The sequence below is a fragment of the Solanum lycopersicum genome, chromosome 8 (assembly GCF_036512215.1).
Source record: "Solanum lycopersicum chromosome 8, SLM_r2.1".
Lineage (NCBI taxonomy): Eukaryota > Viridiplantae > Streptophyta > Magnoliopsida > Solanales > Solanaceae > Solanum > Solanum lycopersicum.
The window spans coordinates 44,504,712-44,526,388 of NC_090807.1; the positions used below are offsets into that span (position 1 = coordinate 44,504,712).

At 37.9% G+C, this 21,677-nt stretch overlaps 1 protein-coding gene across 1 annotated transcript; it reads left to right on the plus strand.

Moving 5' to 3' along the window:
- The first annotated feature begins 20,966 nt into the window (after window positions 1-20,966).
- LOC138337967 (uncharacterized) lies at window positions 20,967-21,416 on the plus strand. Its single transcript, XM_069288414.1, has one exon. The coding sequence runs from the start codon at window positions 20,967-20,969 to the stop codon at window positions 21,414-21,416; it is 450 nt and encodes a 149-aa protein (XP_069144515.1).
- The last annotated feature ends 261 nt before the right edge of the window (window positions 21,417-21,677 follow it).

Genomic DNA, 21,677 nt, shown 5'->3' on the forward strand with positions numbered 1-21,677 from the left:
CATGGTAGGGGCAACGGACAGACGAACGATAGGGCCCATTGTTACGCTTTCCCTGGGCGGTCTGAAGCGGAGGCATCTGATGCTGTCATCACAGGTAATCTTCTGGTTTGTGATTGTATGGCTTCTGTATTATTTGATCCCGGATCCACATTTTCTTATGTATCTTCCTCATTTGCTAATGGTCTAAATTTACATTGTGAATTACTTGATATGCCTATTCGTGTCTCTATTCCAGTGGGTGAGTCTGTGGTAGTTGAAAAGGTATATAGGTCTTGTTTGGTAAACTTTGTGGGGAGCAACACTTATGTAGATTTGGTTATCTTAGAAATGGATGATTTTGATGTGATTCTGGGTATGACTTGGCTTTCTCCGCAATTTGCAATCTTGGATTGTAATGCTAAAACGGTGACGTTAGCCAAGCCTGGGACAGACCCGTTAGTGTGGGAGGGTGACTACACCTCCAATCCGGTGCGTATCATCTCCTTTCTTCATGCTAAGAAAATGGTTAGTAAAGGGTGTTTAGCTTTCTTGGCACATCTCAAGGATGACACTACCCAAGTACTTTCGATTGAGTCAGTTTCGGTGGTCCCTGAGCTTCTGGATGTGTTCCCTGCAGATCTTCCAGGTATGCCACAAGATAGGGATATTGATTTCTGTATTGACCTTGAACCTGGTACTCACCCCATTTCTATACCCCCTTATAGAATGGCTCCCGCGGAGTTAAGAGAGTTAAAAGCCCAACTTCAAGAGTTGTTAAACAAAGGCTTTATTAGACCAAGTGCATCTCCTTGGGGTGCTCCGGTTTTGTTTGTGAAGAAGATGGATGGGAGTTTTCAAATGTGTATAGACTACAGATAACTAAACAAGGTAACCATAAAGAACAAGTATCCTCTTCCTCGTATTAATGACTTGTTCGATCAGTTACTAGGTGCTTGTGTCTTCTCTAAGATTGACTTGAGATCCGGTTATCATCAATTGAAAATACGGGCAACGGATGTGCCAAAGACTGCTTTTCGAACGAGGTATGGGCATTACGAATTTGTAGTGATGTCTTTTGGTCTTTACGAATGCCCCTGCTGCGTTCATGAGCTTGATGAACGGGATTTTTAAGCCATATTTGGACCTCTTCGTGATCGTATTTATTAATGATATACTGATATACTCAAAGAGAAAGAAGGAACATGAGGAGCATTTGAGAATGGTATTGGAAATGTTGAGGGAGAAAAAGCTTTATGCCAAGTTCTCTAAGTGTGAGTTTTGGCTAGATGCAGTGTCCTTCTTGGGACACGTGGTTTCTAAAGATGGAGTGATGGTGGATCCTTCTAAGATTGAGACAGTGAAGAATTGGGTAAGACCTACTAATGTGTCAGAAATAAGGAGCTTTGTTGGGTTAGCTAGCTACTACCGCCGATTCGTCAAGGGATTCTCTTCTATTGCTTCCCAACTGACGAACTTGACTAAGCAAAATGTTCCATTTGTATGGTCGGATGAGTGTGAGGAAAGCTTTCAGAAGCTCAACACTTTGTTGACTACCACACCTATCCTTACCTTGCCAGTAGAGGGTAAGAACTTCATTGTTTATTGTGATGCATCCTATTCTGGTTTGGGTGAAGTACTAATGCAAGAGAAGAGTGTGATTGCTTATGCTTCAAGACAATTAAAAGTGCATGAACGTAACTATCCAGCTAATGATTTGGAATTGGCTGCGGTAGTGTTTGCATTAAAGCAATGGAGACACTATTTATATGGGGTTAAGTGTGAGATCAATACGGATCATAGTAGCCTACAGTATGTCTTTACTCAGAAAGATTTGAACTTAAGACAGAGGAGATGGATGGAGTTACTAAAGGACTACGATATCACTATCTTGTATCATCCGGGGAAGGCGAATGTTGTAGCGGATGCTTTAAGTAGGAAGGCGGGAAGCATGGAAAGTCTAGCTCACTTGGAAGCTTCTAGACGCCTATTGGCTAGAGAGGTTCAGACTCTAGCTAATGACTTGATAAGATTAGAAGTGAATGAGAAGGGAGGATTGTTGGCTTCTATGGAGGCAAGATCTTCCTTTCTTGACAAGATTAAGGGAAGACAGTTCAATGATGAGAAACTGCGCAGAATCTAAGATAAGGTATTGCGAGGAGAGGCTAAGGAAGCATAAATCGATGAGGAAGGTGTTTTGAGAATCAAGGGAAGGGTATGTGTACCCCGCGTCGATGATTTGATCAACACTATTCTGACAGAGGCTCATAGTTCAAGGTATTCTATACATCCGGGTGCAACCAAGATGTATCGTGACCTAAAGCAACACTTTTTGTGGAGTAGAATGAAGCGTGATATTGTTGACTTTATTGCCAAGTGTCCAAACTGTCAACAAGTGAAGTACGAACACCAAAGGCCCGGAGGAACACTTCAAAGAATGCCCATTCCGGAATGGAAATGGGAGAGAATTGCAATGGACTTTGTGGTTGGTCTTCCAAGGACAATGGGTAAGTATGACTCCATTTGGGTGATTGTTGATAGGTTAACTAAATCTGCTTATTTTATTCCGGTTAAGGTGACTTACAATGCCGAGAAATTAGCCAAGATCTATATCTCAGAAATCGTTCGATTGCATGGGTTCCACTATTCATCATATCAGATAGAGGTACGCAGTTTACTTCTAAGTTTTGGAAAACATTGCATGCGGAATTGGGTACTAGGTTGGACCTTAGTACTGCGTTCCATCCTCAGACCGATGGTCAGTCTGAGCGAACGATTCAAGTGTTGGAGGATATGATTCGTGCATGTGTGATAGAGTATGGTGGTCATTGGGATAGCTTCCTACCCTTAGCGGAGTTTTCATACAATAATAGCTATCACTCAAGCATTGATATGGCTCCATTTGAAGCATTGTATGGTAGGAGATGTAGGTCTCCCATTGGTTGGTTTGATGCGTTCGAGGTTAGACCTTGGGGCACTGATCTCTTGAGGGATTCGATGGAAAAAGTGAAGTCTATTCAAGAAAAGCTTCTAGCGGCGCAAAGTAGACAAAAAGAATATGCATATCGAAAGGTTAGAGACTTAGAGTTCATGGAGGGTGAACAAGTCTTGTTGAAAGTTTCACAAATGAAAGGGGTGATGCGGTTTGGAAAAAGGGGTAAACTAAGTCCAAGGTACATTGGACCATTTGAAGTACTTAAGCGAGTAGGAGAGGTGGCTTATGAGTTAGCCTTGCCTCCAGGGCTGTCCGGAGTACATCCGGTATTCCATGTGTCGATGTTGAAAAGATACCATGGGGATGGAAACTACATTATCCGTTGGGATTCACTTTTGCTTGACGAGAACTTGTCTTATGAGGAGGAGCCTGTTGCTATTTTAGATAGAGAAGTTCTTAAGTTGAGGTCAAGAGAGATTGCATCCATCAAGGTGCAATGGAAGAATTGACCGGTTCAAGAAGCCACTTGGGAGAAGGAGGCAGATATGCAAGAAAGATACCCACATCTGTTTACAGATTCAGGTACTCCTTTTCGCCCTTGTTTTCCTTCTTGTGATCGTTCGGGGAGGAACGATGGGTAAATTGTTATCTATTGTAACGACCTGTTTAGTCGTCTTGAGCAACAGATTTCAATTCTGGAAAAACTGGCAGAAGCGACGGACCCCACGACGGACCGTCGCAGGGTCTCGTTTCAAAACACTTAGAAAATCTGAAATTGGGTACTGAAAATCGACTCTCTGAACTTCTTGACGGAATGGCAGGACGGACCGTCACAGGCGTGACGGACCGTCATAGATTGTTCAGTGGAAATTAACTCTCTGACCCTTGCGATGACCTGGAGGACGGACCGTCGCAGGCACGACGGCCCGTCATAGGTTGCGCAAATCCCAGGCAGAATTGGATTTCCTTACACGTTTTTAGGGACGTTTTGGGACTATTCTTTCCTTAATTATAGATTTCGTGGGGTTATATTAATAACTAAAATTCTTGAGGGATAAAAGAGGTAACTTTTGGTTAGTTAGTGGGGTATTATTGCCATCTTTTACACTTAATTATATGTTAACTAGGGTAAAAGAAAGAGGGTTTGAATAAAGAAAATAGAGAGAACAAGGAGAGAGAGAAATTGATCGATCAAGAGGCAGAGGGAATATCAAAGCTTGCGAAATTGCTTGTTGATTCCAATTCTTCGGTGGAGGTAGGTTATGGTTTTCATGCTTCATAAGTAAACTCTTAATAGTGAATGATATGTATTGGTAGTATTGTAAACCCTACTATATGCTTAATGGTATGTTTGCATGAATATGATTATGTGATTGTGATAAGATAAGCATGATGAAAATATTGAATCCCAAATCTTGAAAAGAAACTTTAATATACATTATTAATGATGATGCCTTGGTATAGATGAAGGCTTGATGAATTAAAGTAATGGGATTGATGATGCCTTCGAATAGAGAAGGCTTGATTATTTACAGAATGATATTAGTGGATCGGAGTGTCACGTTCCGACACATAGAATTACGGGATCGGAGTGTCACGTTCTGACACATAGTATTAGTGGATCGGAGTGTCACGTTCCGACACATAGAATTAGGGGATCGGAGTGTCACATACCGACACATGTAGGGGATCGGAGTGTCACCTTCCGACACATGTAGGGGATCGGAGTGTCACGTACCGACACATGTAGGGGATCGTAGTGTCACTTACCGACACATGTAGGGGATCGGAGTGTCACGTTCCGACACATGTAGGGGATCAGAGTGTCACATTCCGACACATAGAATTAGGGGATCGGAGTGTCACGTTCTGACACATAGAATTAGGGGATCGGAGGGTCACGTACCGACACATAGTAGTAGGGGATCGGAGTGTCACGTACCGACACAAGAGGAGGAAAGATAATGAATCTTGAAAGATGATAATATACTCAACTTAATATACTTAATTCCATTTCTTAAGCAGTGTCCTAGTTTGACTTGATATGTTTAAGAAAATTAAAAAAATTGAATCTTATGGAACTAAACTAAAGTTATGTCAAATATACAAATTTTTTGTTTAATCTTGTGACATTAACCATGTTACGGGGAAAACTAAAATTAAAACGTTGCCAATAAAGAGAAAGTAATTCTATTTTAAACAGACACAATCAAATCCGAACGAACAAAATGTTGAATTTCATTATACTTGTCTCTAATGGGGGTTATTACTTATTTCTGTACTTGTCTTTTTATACTCCAATTACTTCTTCAATTAATAACCTAAAATAAAATAAAATCTATAGGTCATTCTTTTTGATACAGATGTATTTTAAAATTTTAAAATGAGAAAGTGAAATGTTAAATGACATCCTTAGCTCGTTATGATTAGTAAAAAGGATCTTCTTGTTTTTTCTAATAATAAAGGAGAGTTCTTCATTTATTTTTTTTTCTTCAACCAAAAAAAAGAGGACCTTTGTTAAATTTATATACAACTAAATGTAATGTAGGAGCCCAAGGTCTTATCCAGGCCTCTAAGAATAATTTGTATTGCTTTACTAAATGTAATGTAGGAGCCCAAGGTCTTATCCAGGCCTCTAAGAATAATTTGTATTGCTTTAGCCACATAGCTATATCTGATCTCTTTTATTTCGAGGATGTTCAATAATTAATATCTATAAAAAATATCGATATTTAATCTAAACATTTAAAAAAAATATTGACAAAATGTGTTCATCTAATAACCCTTAGGTGTTTAGCTCCGCCATATTTATAAGTTTTCTTGCTTTTGCATCCATTCTCTGAAAATTTGTGAATACACAATTCTTTGTTTTATAGTAATGTTTTCCAAGTAGTATTTAATTTGATTCTATTCCCTCATTGTATGCTGAAATCTTTTACCTCTTTTTATGCAAAAAGAAGTATTGTTTACCTTGTAAGTAGTCCCAATGTTTTCCAAGTGTTTTTCTTATTATCCATAGACTTCCTAAAAAGTACTCGTATATATTGAAATGTGAAAGTAGAAAGATGATTGGTAAGTGCACCTTCAATACCAAGAATAAATTTACATCTGATGTGATTGTTGGAAAAACTTCTTTTATGCCCACATGTATATTTCAATGATGCTTCTTATCAACGGGATATAAAATGCAAAGATATGTTCATTCATTTTCTCAATCTCATGTTAACTAGAAGCTATTTATGTGAGATTATTGGTAGGGAGATCTTTGAACTTATTTAGAAAGATAAATTTCAGTCATATTTTTTGCTAATAAACTATAAAATTGATTTTATTTAAAATTTGAAGACTATTATTGTTTTATTCTCTTTGACCTAGAAATAACAATGTATGCTAGGATATAACTAAAGTATCCTTTACTCTAAGAATGTCATGATAAAGAGATAAGAAGTGACTAGTGATCAAGGTGTCTCTAATCATAGGATTACGTTCTTAAGAAAGTATGTAAATGAAATATAATAATAACTTATATACACATAGAAGTGTAAAAGAAGCATATTTTTGTTAGTGACTAAAATCTATATTTTTTTTTACTCTTAGAGAATAATCGGGATGGAGGAGGAAAGATTGTACAGACTTAGAAATTTTAATAGATATTTTTGCTTTAAAACTTAATAAGAATGTTTTTTCTACTTCTATTATATCTTCATTTAAATTGATTACATGTTTTTCCCATATTATTATTTTTCATGCTTTACGCAAGAAAATATTATGTGTCCCTATGATTTAGAGAACATACAGCCCGTATCCATTACTATAAGATGAATGGACTTTTAATTAAGCTATTCAAATGTTGAAAAACAGATTATGTATCATTGAACTATGATTTCAAAGAATTTTGATAATTCAATATTATTTAAACGAAGAAGGGTCTAAAATACCCTAATAGTATTAGAATTGGTACAAAAATACCCCTCGTTTATCTTTTGGCCTTAAAATACCCTTGGGGTTAACCTTTAGGGACCTATTTTTCCCTTTTGGCTAACAGACTACTAAGTCAATATTTTAATTATTTCATTTATTACGTGGCATGTTGTAATTGGTTAAAAATTTAATTAACTAAAATCTAATTAGTTTGACCCAAACCACCCTATCCACCCGGATCGACCCGACCCATCTTTCAAAATACCCAACCCATCCAAATATAACATCAATTACCCATTTCCTTTTTTTAAAAAAAACCCTAAACAACTGTAAAAATTTATAGATTACAAATTGTTGTGTAATAGCTGTAAAAATTTGAATATTGCAGATTTTTATAAAAATCTGCACATTTTGCTGTTAAAAATTGCAAATTGCACGTTGCTGTAAATAATTGCAGTTTGCCAATTCCATATGGCATTGGTTTGATCTTATTTGGTTACCTTGATGAACATATCACTTATTTGGTTACCTTGATTAACATCATCACCAGCATGTATGCTCTGATCTTTGAGTGTCAAGACAACAGCAAAATGTTTAGGGTTTTTTTAAAAAAAGAAATGGGTAATTGATGTTTTATTTGGATGGGTTGGGTATTTTGAAAGATGGGTCGGTTCGATCCGGGTGGATAGGGTGGTTTGGGTCAAACTAATTAAATTTTAATTAATTAAATTTTTAACCAATTACAACATGTCACGTAATAAATGAAATAATTAAAAATATTGACTTAGTAGTCTGTTAGCCAAAAGGGCAAAATAGGTCCCTAAAGGTTAACCCCAAGGGTATTTTAAGGCTAAAAGATAAACGAGGGGTATTTTTGTACCAATTCTAATACTATAAGGGTATTTTAGACCCTTCTCCGTTATTTAAATAAGAGAGATAATTAAATCTCTCTAAGACTAGCTTCACAAAGCTTTGTTGCTTCCTCTTTAAACGAGAAGATTAGAATCATTGATAAGTTATAACTCAATAGTACCCAATATTCTCTTTAATGCTTCATTTATTTCTTAGTTCGACCATGTTATAACAGAGAAAAAACAATTGTCTTCCCTAGTACAAAAGAACAAATAAGGTTAGCATGTTTGAGACTTGATCTTTTTTTGTTATTGCAAATATTTGCAGTTAACTACAGAAAAGTGCAAGTCCTAAAGCAGAATATTTCTTGCTAATTCCAAAACCAAATATCAATAAAAATAATCATATTCTATATTTTAGAGAAATAATTTCCATCCATATTTTGAAGTAGTCTAAGCCATAAAAAACCGCTCCAGTCTTGCTTCTTCCGTCACAATTCTACTTTACAAGTAGGAAAAGATAGACTATAATTGTGACCAAAAGATGGAATTTGTTTACATTTTAATTAATATAAATCTTTGTAACAGTGTATCACCATATAGAATAAAACATACATTTCTATTGTATTTGGTTGTTTGAATATGTTATGTATCTTTGTACATGAGATAATATTCATTAAGGGAATGGGAGAAATGAAGAAACTCGAAAAGTTGATGTTGAATATGATACCTAGAAGCAATACCTTGCAGTCACTTCCCAACTCACTCAAGTGAATCTTTGAATCACCTTTGGTAGGACAATCTCATGATCATGTGATAAGTATATTGTAAGTATGTGTATCTCATTATAGGTTGTCTTAAGGATCATTAAGGTGTGCCTAGAGAGAGTGTATGTGCAATCTCTTTTTGTCTTATTTATGTGAGTCTTAGGATAGCTTTTAGTGAGAGGATTGCATCCTAGGAAGTGTTCCTTGTGAAATTGAGAAACTTCACTGAAACAGTGGATTAAGTCACTATAAAGTTACACGACTTCACTGTAAGGTTTTCTAAAATTGTCCTAAATTGAATTAGTGAATTCTTATGTGTTCCTAAGTTGTTAAATGTGGTTCTTTTTATTATATTATGATATTTAAATCAAAAACTTCATATTTCCAATAAATGTTTGTTTTCATGATTTTCATGCATTATGCCATACTTAGTACAGGTGTTTGTACTACTTCCATTCTTTTATATATCTCTAAACTGATTCATAGGTGAAGGTGCTTTTTGGAGCTAAGCTTGGATTATAGGATCGTTCAAGCAAGTTGAACTATGTCCTCATTTTACTCGAGGGCATAGAAATCATTTAATTCTCTTACATAAGTATTGTGTTAGACTTAGTACTACTATTTTTTTATTGTGTATTGATGTACCTTGGTTTCGCGGTACTTTCAATACTTTTTCCTTAAGATTTGTCTGTGCCCAGAGCCTTTTTATAGTAGTCTTAACATTTTTTTATCTTAGTGTTGCAGGAAAGATGTCCAAACCCAAAACGCAAAAGGCAACTTAGATTTAGTGCAGAGGTGACCCACGAAGACCATCGACGGTCCGTCGTTCCATCTATGCACCGTAGATGGTGACAACTGACTGATAGCTGAGGCATCTATAGAAACTCGAGGAAATCTAACCAAGTGTGGGTCTACGGAAATCTATGAAAGAATCAACAGAACATCCTATTGAATCGTCGATAAATTCAGAGATAGTTCCAGTACCCGAAGTTGAACAAAGTTTAAGTATGGAATTGACATAAGGCATCAACGAACCAAAAATGCATCCACGGACCTTGGTGTTGGTTTGGTGATTGATTCAGAGAGGGTGCTAGATGAAGGATGAAAAAAGATGCTAAGTCTTGAATGATAGAGGAAGTCGATGGTCCATCATTTTTTACGGACCCTCTGTGGGGGTCGTCAATTACAACCACATTTTTTGGACAACTTTCTTTATTTTAATTCCTTTTAGTTTAGGAAAATGTTTTTATAAATAGAGTGTAAAAACATAGTTTAGGGGTTGGATTCTATTACTATTGATCTTAGGTTGTGTTTGGAGATAGGGTTTTGCAACTTTAACATTAATTCAATTTTTGTATTTCTTTTGAAGTGATTTGTTGTTATTTAAGGTCAAATTACTCGATTTTCTTCGAATTGTTGAAGTAAGTTAATGTTTTATTGTTTAACAACTATGAATTGTGTTCTTAAGTGCATGTGTAACTTAATCCACAACAAGGATTGCGAAAACCATTGGTGCTTAACATAGTAGACCTAGCCTAATAACAATTCTCAAATAGGCTATTACATGTATTCATAATTCTTTCGATTAGGAGTCTTTTCAATGAGTTCACGTGTTTGAACTCATCATATAGCTACTTGTTGTACCAAGGAGGTAGTTAATAAGAAAAGACTTATCAAGATATATTTAGTGGGATACTATATAATAAACTAGTTTAGATTTGTGCGAAGTAATAAATAAGCCATACATCCAATATGATGCTTAATATGAAGTAAAAGTAAGGGTTAGTAGCTTATACACACGTAGCCTGACCAAGGTACAGGGTGAAATTCTCTAAATGTCGGACCAAGGATTTAGATATACCTAATTTATCACTTTGCATGCAAAACACTAGGGAAGAATTGTTATATCTAGGAATAGGACGTTATTAACCTTTGAGGAACACTTACACCCTAGTTTCTCTCACAACTTGATAAAAACCAAAGCTTTACTCCTTTCACTTTTTTTACTTAGAGATATTGAAAAAATTTCTTTCACAAAAAAACCCCTTTAATCATACATTTTCATAAAGAAATTGACTAAATAGAAGCAATTGTACATTGAAGTTAAGTCTAAAACATTTTCCTCGTGGGATCAACCCTAACCTACTAGTGGGGTTCTTTACTTTATACGACCGATTATACTTCTTTAGGGAGGTGTAATTTGAGTGCATCGCATTTTGCTGCCTCTTTCAGGGAAAGTGGATTTTATATTAACCTTAATAATATTACGGATGTTTATTCAACGATATCCTGATTTTACTTTACTTTATTTTGTTTCTGTGAGGTCTAGCTCTAATGTATGCTAAGTATACGGAGCCGAGGAGACCCGTTAATTCAATTTGATCCTGAACTTAACCGTACAATTCGAAGAATGGAAAATAAGCAGAACCTTGCCCATCTAGGTTATGGGATTTTTCGTCAACTTCCACCAATGGTTGACACTCACAATCAAGTAGTTGCGGAAAATCAGGTTGATGATGCAGCCTACCGTCCCACACCCTCAGGAGTTCTATATTTCCAATTTCAACATCACTGACTCTGATGGGCCTCTTGTCTTACCTCCTCTACCCCATGGGAACACTTTCGTGGTAACTAGTAGTTTGATGCAGATGCTCACTGCAAGGGGTTTGTACGCTGAGCTACCATCAGAGGATTCACATTCTCACATAGTCAAAAGGAAGTCTTTGTGTAAAAGTTGTCTGGGGAGGTCATATGTAGATATGAACATCATTGGGCTGAGAGTGTTTCCTTTATTTTTTATTGGAGATGCTGTGATATGGTTTACTATGTTTCCCTATAATTCTATCTATACTTGGGATCAGTTGAAGGATGTGTTCCTAGATTTGTATTGCCCGGTGTCCAAGAATCGCAACCATAAGGACAGAGTGAAAAACTTCGTGGAACTACCTAGAGAGTCAGTAAGTAACTCTTTGGATAGATTTACTGGGTATATGAGAGGCATTATAAACCACCACATCGATAATGAGTAGTACTTCCATTAGGGTCAAGATGATAACAATAAACCAGTACTCGATGCTATTACAGAGGGTCGTTATGGTGAGTGGACATATGTTAAGATTGCAGAGAAGTTGGAGAAAATCTCTCGCAACAACAAGGCTTGGAGTACTAGAAAGTCAGACACATGGAGAAACAGGTTTGCAGTGCAAGCTACACATAATACGGCTGCAGATGAGATTCATGAGGAGGTGAATCAAATGAGAACTAAGATTCGGTTGGTATTGAAACATGCCACTGGAGGTGGAGAGAAAGTAAAAGTGGTGAATTACTTGACTAAACCACCACCACAAGCGGATGAGTATATGAGCGAATAATTAGACAGGGGCTTTCCGACCAAATGCCCAAGGCTTCAATCAGGATAATTGGCATCAAGGTTAAGGAAATAAAGGTCGAAACTATGGTAATTACAATAGAAAGGGGAAATATGTTCGTGATGAAAACTACAACTGTGACAACACCTTCAATAGGGTTTACCATGGTAACAGAAATGATCAAAGTGGGCCTTATGTTCCATCTCAAACTCAGGAGGTTGCTCCTAGTGATGGTGGAGGTAGTATGGCGTGAGTTGAGGATATGTTGCGGAATATGATGAGGAGGTTTGATGCTAGTAATGAGCACTCCAAAATTGAGAAGTGATTTACCTAAAATTGGCCAAAAGGTGGAAGCATATGTGGACTCTATTAAGCATCTTGAGTTACAAATGGCCCAATTTTCTACTAGTGTGAACCCGTGTCAATCAGGCACTCTTCCTAGAAATACCATTCAAAATCATAAAAATAATGGACATTATATGTCAATCACTAATCGATGAGGTAAGCAAACTATTGATCCACCTCGGACGTTTATGGTTGAAGATGAGAAGAGAAATAATGAAGATGTGGTGGAAACTAGTAGAGAATTGGTCAACAAAATGGAAAAAAGAAGTAGAGGTCCCAAAGAAAGTGGTCCCATTCCCATATCTCCACCACCATTCCCTCTGATATTGGTGAAGAAGAATGAGGATTGTAATTACAAGCGTTTTATCACTATCTTGAAACAACTCTCTATCAATGTGCCTTTAATAGAAACTTTGGAGCAAATGCCAAGTAATCATAAGTTAATGAAAGATATGGTTACAAAGAAGAGATGGGTAGGTTTAGAGGATGATGACCAAATATAGCATTGTGGTGCGATTGCCACACGATCTCTTGTGTAGAAGAAGGAAGATTCGGGCGCTTTGACTATACCATGTACACCATCGGATTATTACACTTTTCTAACTTAATATGTGATCTAGGTTCAAGCATAAACCTGATGCCCCTTTTCATTTATAAGAAATTGGGTTTAGGTGACCCAAAGCCCAATGCGATGAGATTACTGATGACCAAATCGAACAATGAAGAGGCCCATTGGGATACTCCATTATGTGCTCGTGAAAGTGGAGTCATTTATAATTTTGGGCGATTTGGTAAATCTTAAATGGGAGGTGAAAATTGACGTCCCTATTATTCATGTGAGGCCGTTCCTTGCTACCGGTCGCGCCTTGGTATACATGGATAAAGGGCATATGAAGTTTAGGTTGAACAAAGAAGAACCAACATTCAACATTCAATATTTGTAAGTCCATAAAGCGGAGAGGGGAGATCCAAAAGGCATATGTTATATCCTACATGGTTGAGAGTATGTAGGAGGTACAAATTGAAAAATGCTTGGCTGTCGAGGCTATAACGGCAATGATAATGAATTTTTCAAGTGATGGTATTGAAGAGTATGGGTCTTTGGTTGCGGCACTTGAACGGAATGAATATAGGTCAAAACCAAAAAAATTGGAGTTGAATACCAAGAATCGCGAGTCTCCATCCTCGACACTATCTGTTGATGAGGCTCCAAAATTGGAGCTTCAGGCTCTACCACCTCATTTGAGGTATGCATTCTTTGTACAGATGACACTTTGGTGGTAATCATTGCAACACATTTTATATGCAAGAAGTAGAGTGTCTGGTGAAAATTTTGAAAAGGTTCAAAGGATCCATTGGTAGGACTATTGTGGACATTATTGAGATCTCTCCCGATATTTTTTTACACAAAATTCAACTCATGCCGGATAACAAGTCCAGTATTGAGCACTAGAGATGGTTGAATTCACTTATGCAAGAGGTAGTGAAGAAGGAGATCATTAAGTGGTTGGATGTCGGAGTCATATATCCTATTGCAGATAGTAGTTGGGTAGGCCCTATTTAGTGCACCGAAAAGGGGGGAATGACAGTAGTACGTAATGAGAGAAACGAGCTTGTTCCAATGAGGTCGGTGAAAAAATGGAGAGTTTGTTACCAGAACATTAATTCATGGACTTAGAAGGTCTATTTTCCTATGCCCTTTATGGATCAGATGTTGGATACACTCGCAAGAAAAGGATGGTTCTGTTTCCTTTTTGGTTATTCAGGTTACAAGAAAATCTCTATTGCCCTGGAGGATCAAGAGAAGACCACTTTTACTTTCCCTTATTGAACGTTCGCCTTCAAGAGAATGCATTTAGGTTTTGCAATGCACTGGACATCTTCCAACGATATATGATGTTTACATTTTCTGATATAGAACAGGATACTATTAAGGTGTTTATGGGTGACTTTTTGGTTGTGGGTGACTTCTTTTGTTGGTGTTTTATGCACTTGGCCGAGGTTCTCAAAAGATGCAACGATTGCAATTTTGTGCTTAATTGGGAAAATGTCACTTTATGGTGAAAGAGGGTATGGTATTAGGCCATCGCATCTCGGATAAGGGGATAGAGGTTGATCGAGCAAAAGTTGAAGTTATAGAGAGGCTTTCCCCACCCATATCAGTAAAAAGTGTGAGATGTTTCTGGGACATGCAGGCTTTTACCGGATGTTTAGTAAGGATTTCTCATAATTTACACATCCTCTATGCAAATTATTTGAGAAATAATGTAAATTTTATTCTGATGAATCCTATCAGAAAGCATTTGGAGAGTTGAAGGAGAATTGGTGTTTGCGCCCATTATTATTTCCCTAGATTGGAGTAAGCCATTTTGATTTTATGTGTGATGCTAATGGGGTTTATCTTGGTGCGGTATTGGGATAGAGAAGGGATAAAATCCTCTATACCACATATTATGCAAGTAAGTCCCTAAATGAAGCACAAAAGAACTATAGTGTGCCTGAGCAAGAGTGCAGTATTATTTGCATTTGAAAAATTTTGCTCCTATTTCATGGTACGATAGTCATAGTGTATATTGACTACTCCTCTTTGAGGTACTTGATGGCAAAGAATGATTCCAAGTCACAGTTGAAAAAGAACATCTTCTCCAGATTTGGCACACCCAGGGCCATTATTAGTGATGGTGGATCTTACTTTTACAATAAGTTGTTCAGAAGGCTATTGGATAAATATGGGGTTCATCACAGTGTGGCCACATTGTATCATCAACAAAATAGAGGGCAAGTTGAGCTGTCCAATCGAGAGATCAAGCAAATTCTGTCAAAAATAGTAAGTGCTAATAGAACGGATTGGTCAGGGAGGCTCATTGTTCGGATTCTTCTTTTGCACCCTAGGAGAATATCCCTTCACCGATTGCTGAAGATCCAACGAGGTGGTGCATCGATGGTCAGTATCAGGTCTACAGGGACGCAAAGGTTCTGAATGAAAAGGAGGTGATGACTCGATTGTTGACAGTCCCTGATCTGTAAAGATTCTTCACCCGACTTTTGATCGAGCCGATGTTTAGGATACCTAGGGTCGTATAGCAACGAGATGGTTTGAGAGTTCTATGCCTCCTATGTTGAGAGTCTCCAAGATTCTTTTGATAGGCAGGAAAAAAACCACCAAACTAGATCTGCTCACAAAGGTTCTAGTACGAGGCTGTCGGGTGGACACTTCTCCTACTAGCATCCGCCGATTCCTATACGGTGAATCCAGTGATGTTACTCAGGACCTCCTTACTCTGGAGTTTTCTTACAGGTGGGATATGGTCAAGAGTTTCCAGTTTCACAGGATCGTGGATAAGAAAGAGACCGCTAAGAGGTGTATTGTGCAACACCTCTCCATTGACCGTGAGGGAGCACACTGCGTGTTAGACCCTAGAGGTTTCATCCGAAATCCAAACATACTTTCACAACCAAGTTCTTCTGGCTGTTAGTCCGCCACTACCTCTCTTCAACGGCAGCAGATAATATTCTTACATGGGATAGAGCAGTATTTGTAGCCCCATTTGTGGCTGGTTGGAGATCCACTTTGCGAAATTATTGAACTCCATGATACATGAGAGGCTTTAAAGACCTGTACTACATACCCATTCTAGTGTATGATCATCCACTTACTCAGGGATGCTAGAGTGCCTATATGGAACCGTGATACCCTCTGCACACCGGCCAGGACTGTTGATATAGATCTCATTAGGAATGAGGCAAATGTGGTTGCACCATAGAGAGGACTAGAGTTGAGTTGCAGATGCTGAGTGAGAATTTGGCGGATATGGTAGAGTAAGACCAAGGGGATGTTCCTACCACTTTAGTGACCACTGACACTACCCTAGTTGAGTACGCGCATGACACTAGTAGAGCACCCTGTTCCTTCCGGTCTACTCCACCATCTATAGCACTAGTCCGGATAGCAAGGGCCGAACAGTTAAAGGCCCCCATATGGACATCCTGTTTCATCATATCCAACCTTGGATACAAAAAACCATTGCCGAGGGTGAGGACCAGATTGGGAAGAGGGTAGACCAATAGAAGATTAAGGCGGTTAACCACTGCTTTGATGCATTGGAGTTGTAGGTTCTTGTACGGCAAGCCCCCACCATTGACTTGACTACTTTTCAAGAGGCGGTGGCATGTTTGCACATAGATGTTGACATTATTTTGGAGAAAAGGGTGTCTAATCCCGAGACTTCACTCATCGAGCGAGCCGAAGACACTATTCTAGCTACTTTATTCACAATCCCTACTAAGTCTCCGCCTAAGACACTTTTTGTGCCTTGAGGAACCATTCAGGACGCGCCACTTAGGGAGAGGATGACCGTGCGAGGAAGATGGAGAGTAACAATCTTGATTTCGCTAGGAGAGCCTCTTTGATTGATGAGGAGACCCATCAGATGAGGGATCGAGAGTTAGCTTTTGGGGCGTCTAGTTCCAGATATGAGGTTGTTCAAAGGAGCACCACTGATGGTGCATCAATTTTTGTGGGAACCACTGAGGGTGAACCTTCTACGGATGATGATGCGGGTTGTGGGAAACCGGACTCATCTACTTGTTGATCGTTTGTGCTATGCACCTCAGTTTTTCTTCACTGACCACCCTATCTTTATTTTTATGCTTTGGGGAAAATTGCATGCTATTTTGTTAGGGTGGGGTGAATGTAAAGTGAGTGTTAGGGTGAAGTCTGAGTAGCCCAATTCATGATCCTTTCTTAGGGGTTTTCTTGCCTATGTTCATTTTACCCAACAGACTGAGTACTTTACCATTGAAGAGTATGTCGTAACTTGAACAAAGTATGAAGAATGAAATAAAAAGCATGATGGCTAGTCATGAATGATATCCCTTCCTAAGAAAATGTTTTCATGAATAGGTATAAAGAAGTTAAACTTGTTGGCTCTTATTATTACATAGAGATGCACGCACTGCATGACCCTCAAACGAACACTAAAACTAGGCTTCTAACAACCTTATAGGGTAATGAGGTCTAAAGAGAGTGTGAGGAAGTTCTACTGTTCCACTTTTGGTACCTAGATAAACCTTTCGTTGTATGTCCTGCAAAAAGGAATCTGTGTTAGACAACTTGAAAAGGATCATCGGACCTTGTTCGAATTAGCAAACATCTAGCCTAAAATAAAGTTAACCAAATGAAATTTTTATCCATTTTTTATCCAAATATGTTGAGCCTATAATAGACCTTTCTTTTCTTCACCAAACCACGTTCCCTGGGTTTAATGTGTTGGCCCTTGTCCCTCCTTGGAAATATGCACCTCAACTAAGGTCAAAAGCCTAAGTTGAAGGTGGCTAACGCAGAAATTGACCTCATCTTGACCCTGAACAAACATTGGGTAATGTGTACCTCGACTCATGGCAAATCCATAAGTTGAGGGTGCCTATTATGAGTGATGACCCGAAAAGTAGATATGAAAAGAGTAATGGGGCAATGAAAAGAAAAAGTGATCAACAGAGGTCACTCAGTAAAATTTATCAATATAAAAAGAAAAAAAGAGTTTAGATTAAAAAATGAAAACAAAAAAAAAAGAGTCGAACAAAAAAAAAGTAAGACTTACTTCCACAAAGAACAAAAAGAGAAGCAAGGTAAAAATGAAAAGAAAAGAAAAGTAGGGCATAAGAGATAATCTAAGCGGTAGGATGCTTAGTAGTAATGTGAAGGAGGGTAAAAAGTCAATAAAATATACCCATATGTACTATACCTGACCCTTAGCAACCGTTACAAGCACAGAAAGTCCTATCATGATCCTAGAGTCCAATGTGGTGAACTTAAGAAATGAAAATAAGGGCAAGCCTATGGTGACAAGTACTATCTAGTTGTGAATTTTGTTTTGAGAGTGAGTGTTGTAGAATGATCCTTGATCCAATGTTCAAATTATTGTACGAAAAAAGGAGGATTTTTTTTAAGTGAGGGCACTAGTTTTAATGTCGGAAAGTTAGTACCTTGGTGAGAGGAAAAATAGTAGAGGTGCTGGTGCATGGTGAATTTTTGACATGTTCTTATCCACATAAGTAAGCTTCTCTAACCTAAGAATAGAAGCATGCACTAAATCAATTAAAAAGTTGGCATTGATAGCCATGTGATTGCGGAATCTTAAAAGAGTATACTTTTGTATAAAGTGTTGCGTTAAGTCATAGTGCGTCGCTTGTGGACAAACAATAAATTTAAAATGAGGAAGTTCATGTACCGTTGTTTCTCCGTACTTTTAATGCTTTTTCATTATGTTTTGTGTCGAGTCTAGAGCCTTTTTTTAGTAGTCTTAAACATTTTTTTATTCTTGTGTTGCAGGAAAGATGTCCAATCCCAAAACGCAGAACGCTATTGAGATTTAGTGCAGAGATGACCCACAAAAGCCATCAATAATCTATCATTTTGTGAAAGGCCTGTTGATGGTGACCGCCAACAGATAGTTCAAGCATTTAGAGAAACTCAGTGAAATCTAACCAAGTGTGGGACAATGGAAGGATAGACGGTCCGTCGATTGATATACAGATCGTCCTGTTGAATCGACGATAAGTTCATAGATAGTCTAGTACCCCATGTTGAAGAAATCCCGAGTATGGAACGACGGAAGGCATCGACAAACCGTAGATGCATCAACGGACTGTGATGTTGGTATGTCGATTGATTAAGAGAGGAAACAAACTAAAGGATGAAAAAATATGCAAAATCTGGATGGACCGTCTGTCGGGGTTGTCGAATACAACTGCATTTTTTTGGACAACTTTTATTATTTTAATTCCTTTTAATTTTGGGATATGTTCTTATAAATAGGGTTTAAAAACCTCATATTTGGGGTTGGATTCTATTAATAATGTTCTTAGGTTGTATTTGGTGATTCGGTATTGCAACTTTAGCAGTAATTCAATTTCCGAATTTGGGTTTCAAGTGATTTCTAGTTATTCCAAGTTGAACTTTTTTATCTTCTTCTAGTTGTCAAAGTAAGTTCATGTTTTATTGTTTAACACTACTAATTGTGTTCTTATATGCATGGTTAACTAAATCCACAACTAGCACTGTGGGAACCAAAGGTGATTAACAAAGTAGACCTCGATTAATAAAAATTCACAAATAGGTTATGGCATGTATTGATAATCTTTCTCATAGAAATCTTTTTTACGAGTGCACGCATTAGAATTCTCCTTATTTCTACTTGCCGGGCCAAGAAGATAGTTAATAAAAAAAGAATTATCAACATGGATTTTGTGGGAAACTATATAATAGGCTAGTCTCGATTGGTGCGATGTAATAACTAAGTCATACATAAAATATGATGCTTAATATAAAGTAAAGGTAAGGGTTAGTAGCTTATACAAACATAGTTAGACAAAAATACGGGGTGAAATTCTCGAAATGTCTGACCAAGGATTTAGAGCTACCTAACTTATTAAATTTCATGCAAAACACCAGGGAATAATTATTATATCTAGGATTACGGCGTTATGAACCTATGGGAAACACTTATACCCTAGTTTCTGTCACAACATGATAAAAACCAAAGCTTTACTTCTGTAACTTTTTTTTAGTTAGAGTATACAACCAATTTTACTTCGTTAGGGAGATGTAATTTGAGTGAATCATGTATGGGTCGTGTCCCAAAGTACTCTTGTGTCGACTTAGAATCCGATACTAAACCAATTTCAATTCCTCCTTACATAATAGCTCCAGCTGAACTCAAGGAGTTGAAGATGCAGTTAAAAGATATCACTGATAAGGGTTTCATTCAGCCGAGCATATCCCCTTGGGGCTCTCCGGTGTTGTTTGTGAAAAATAAATATGGAACCCTTAGAATGTGTATCGATTATCAATAGCTTAACAAAGTCACTATTAAGAATAAGTATGCACTTACCAGAATAGATGACTTGTTCGACCAACTACAATGGTCTAGTTTGTTCCCAAAGATTGATCTTTGTTCAGGGTATCATAAGCTTAGGGTTAGGGATGTAGATATCTCAAAGACAACCTTTCGTACCCGTTATGGACACTATGGATTCCTAGTAATGTCATTTAATCTCACGAATGCACCTCCTTTATTTAGGGATATCATGAACAAAGTTTACCATGAATACCTTGACTCATTCATCATAGTATTCATTGATGACATTCTCATCTAATCTAAGACCAAGGAAGAGCATTAACAACATTTGATACTAACCTTGTAGGTACTTAGATCAGTGAGCATCCTGGGTCATTATCTGTGCGATAAAGGTGTGGAGGTAGATCCCACGAAGACTGAGGTTGTGAAAAAATGGCCAAAACCTCATACTCTCACACATATTCGTAGATTCTTGGTATTGGCTGGTTATTAGCTCAGGTTCATGGAGGGTTTCTCTTTCATTGTTGCACCACTGACAACGTTGATGAATAAGAGAGTCTAGGATTAATGGGCGGAGACTTATGAGAAGAGTTTTCAAGAGCTCAACGACAGACTCACTTCAGCCTCGGTGCTTACATTGCCCAAGTGGCGAGAATTACACTATTTATTGTGATGTCTCTACGGTTTGTTAGGGTTGTGTTCTTATGAAGGGTGCTAAGGTGATATCTTATGCGTCCTGACAACTCAATGTTAATGAAAATAATTATCCAACTCATGACTTGGAGTAAGAAGTTGTAGTGTTTGCACAAAAATTGTGGAGGCACTACTTGTATGTAGGGCATGTGGAAGTGTTCATAGACCACAAAAGTCTCAAGTACGTGTTCACACAGAGGTAGTTGAATCTACAACAACGGAGATGGTTAGAGCTTTTGAAGGACTATGACATGAATATACATTACCATCCATGTAAGGCTAATGTTGTAGATGATGCTTTGAGCAGAATGAGCATTGGAAGTACAACCTACCTTAAGGATGGGAAGATGGATTTTGTTAAATATGTACACAGACTGACCAGACTGGGTGTGCGGTTAGGTTACTCTACTAGTGGGGGTGTTGCAGTCCATCCTAGTTTTGTATCATGCTTAGTAGTTGAAGTCAAGAAGGATGAGCATCTTGATCCTGTGTTGATGGAGCTGAAGGACTCAGTGTTGGTTAACATGAATAAGTCTTTTGCCTTGGGAGGTGACAACATACTTGGGTACCAATACAGGTTGTGTGTAGCAGATGTGGATGATTTTTCGACCAGGATTGTTGAACAGGCCCATAGTTCAAGATATTATGTACATCCAGGTTCCACCAAGATGTATCATGATCTTAAACATATCTATCGGTAAGATGGCATGAAGAAGGACATTGCACATCATGTGGCCAAGTGTCCTAATTGTCAACACGTTAAGGCAGAACATCTTAAGACTGGCGGTTTTACTCAGATTATTGATGTTCCGATTTTGAAATGGGAGGCCATTAATATAGACTTCGTGGTTGGTCATCCGAAGACTAGGAGACCGCATGACTCCATATGGGATATTGTGGACAGGATAACTAAGTCTGCCCACTTTATCACTGTGACATCTACTTACAAAGCTGAGGATTAT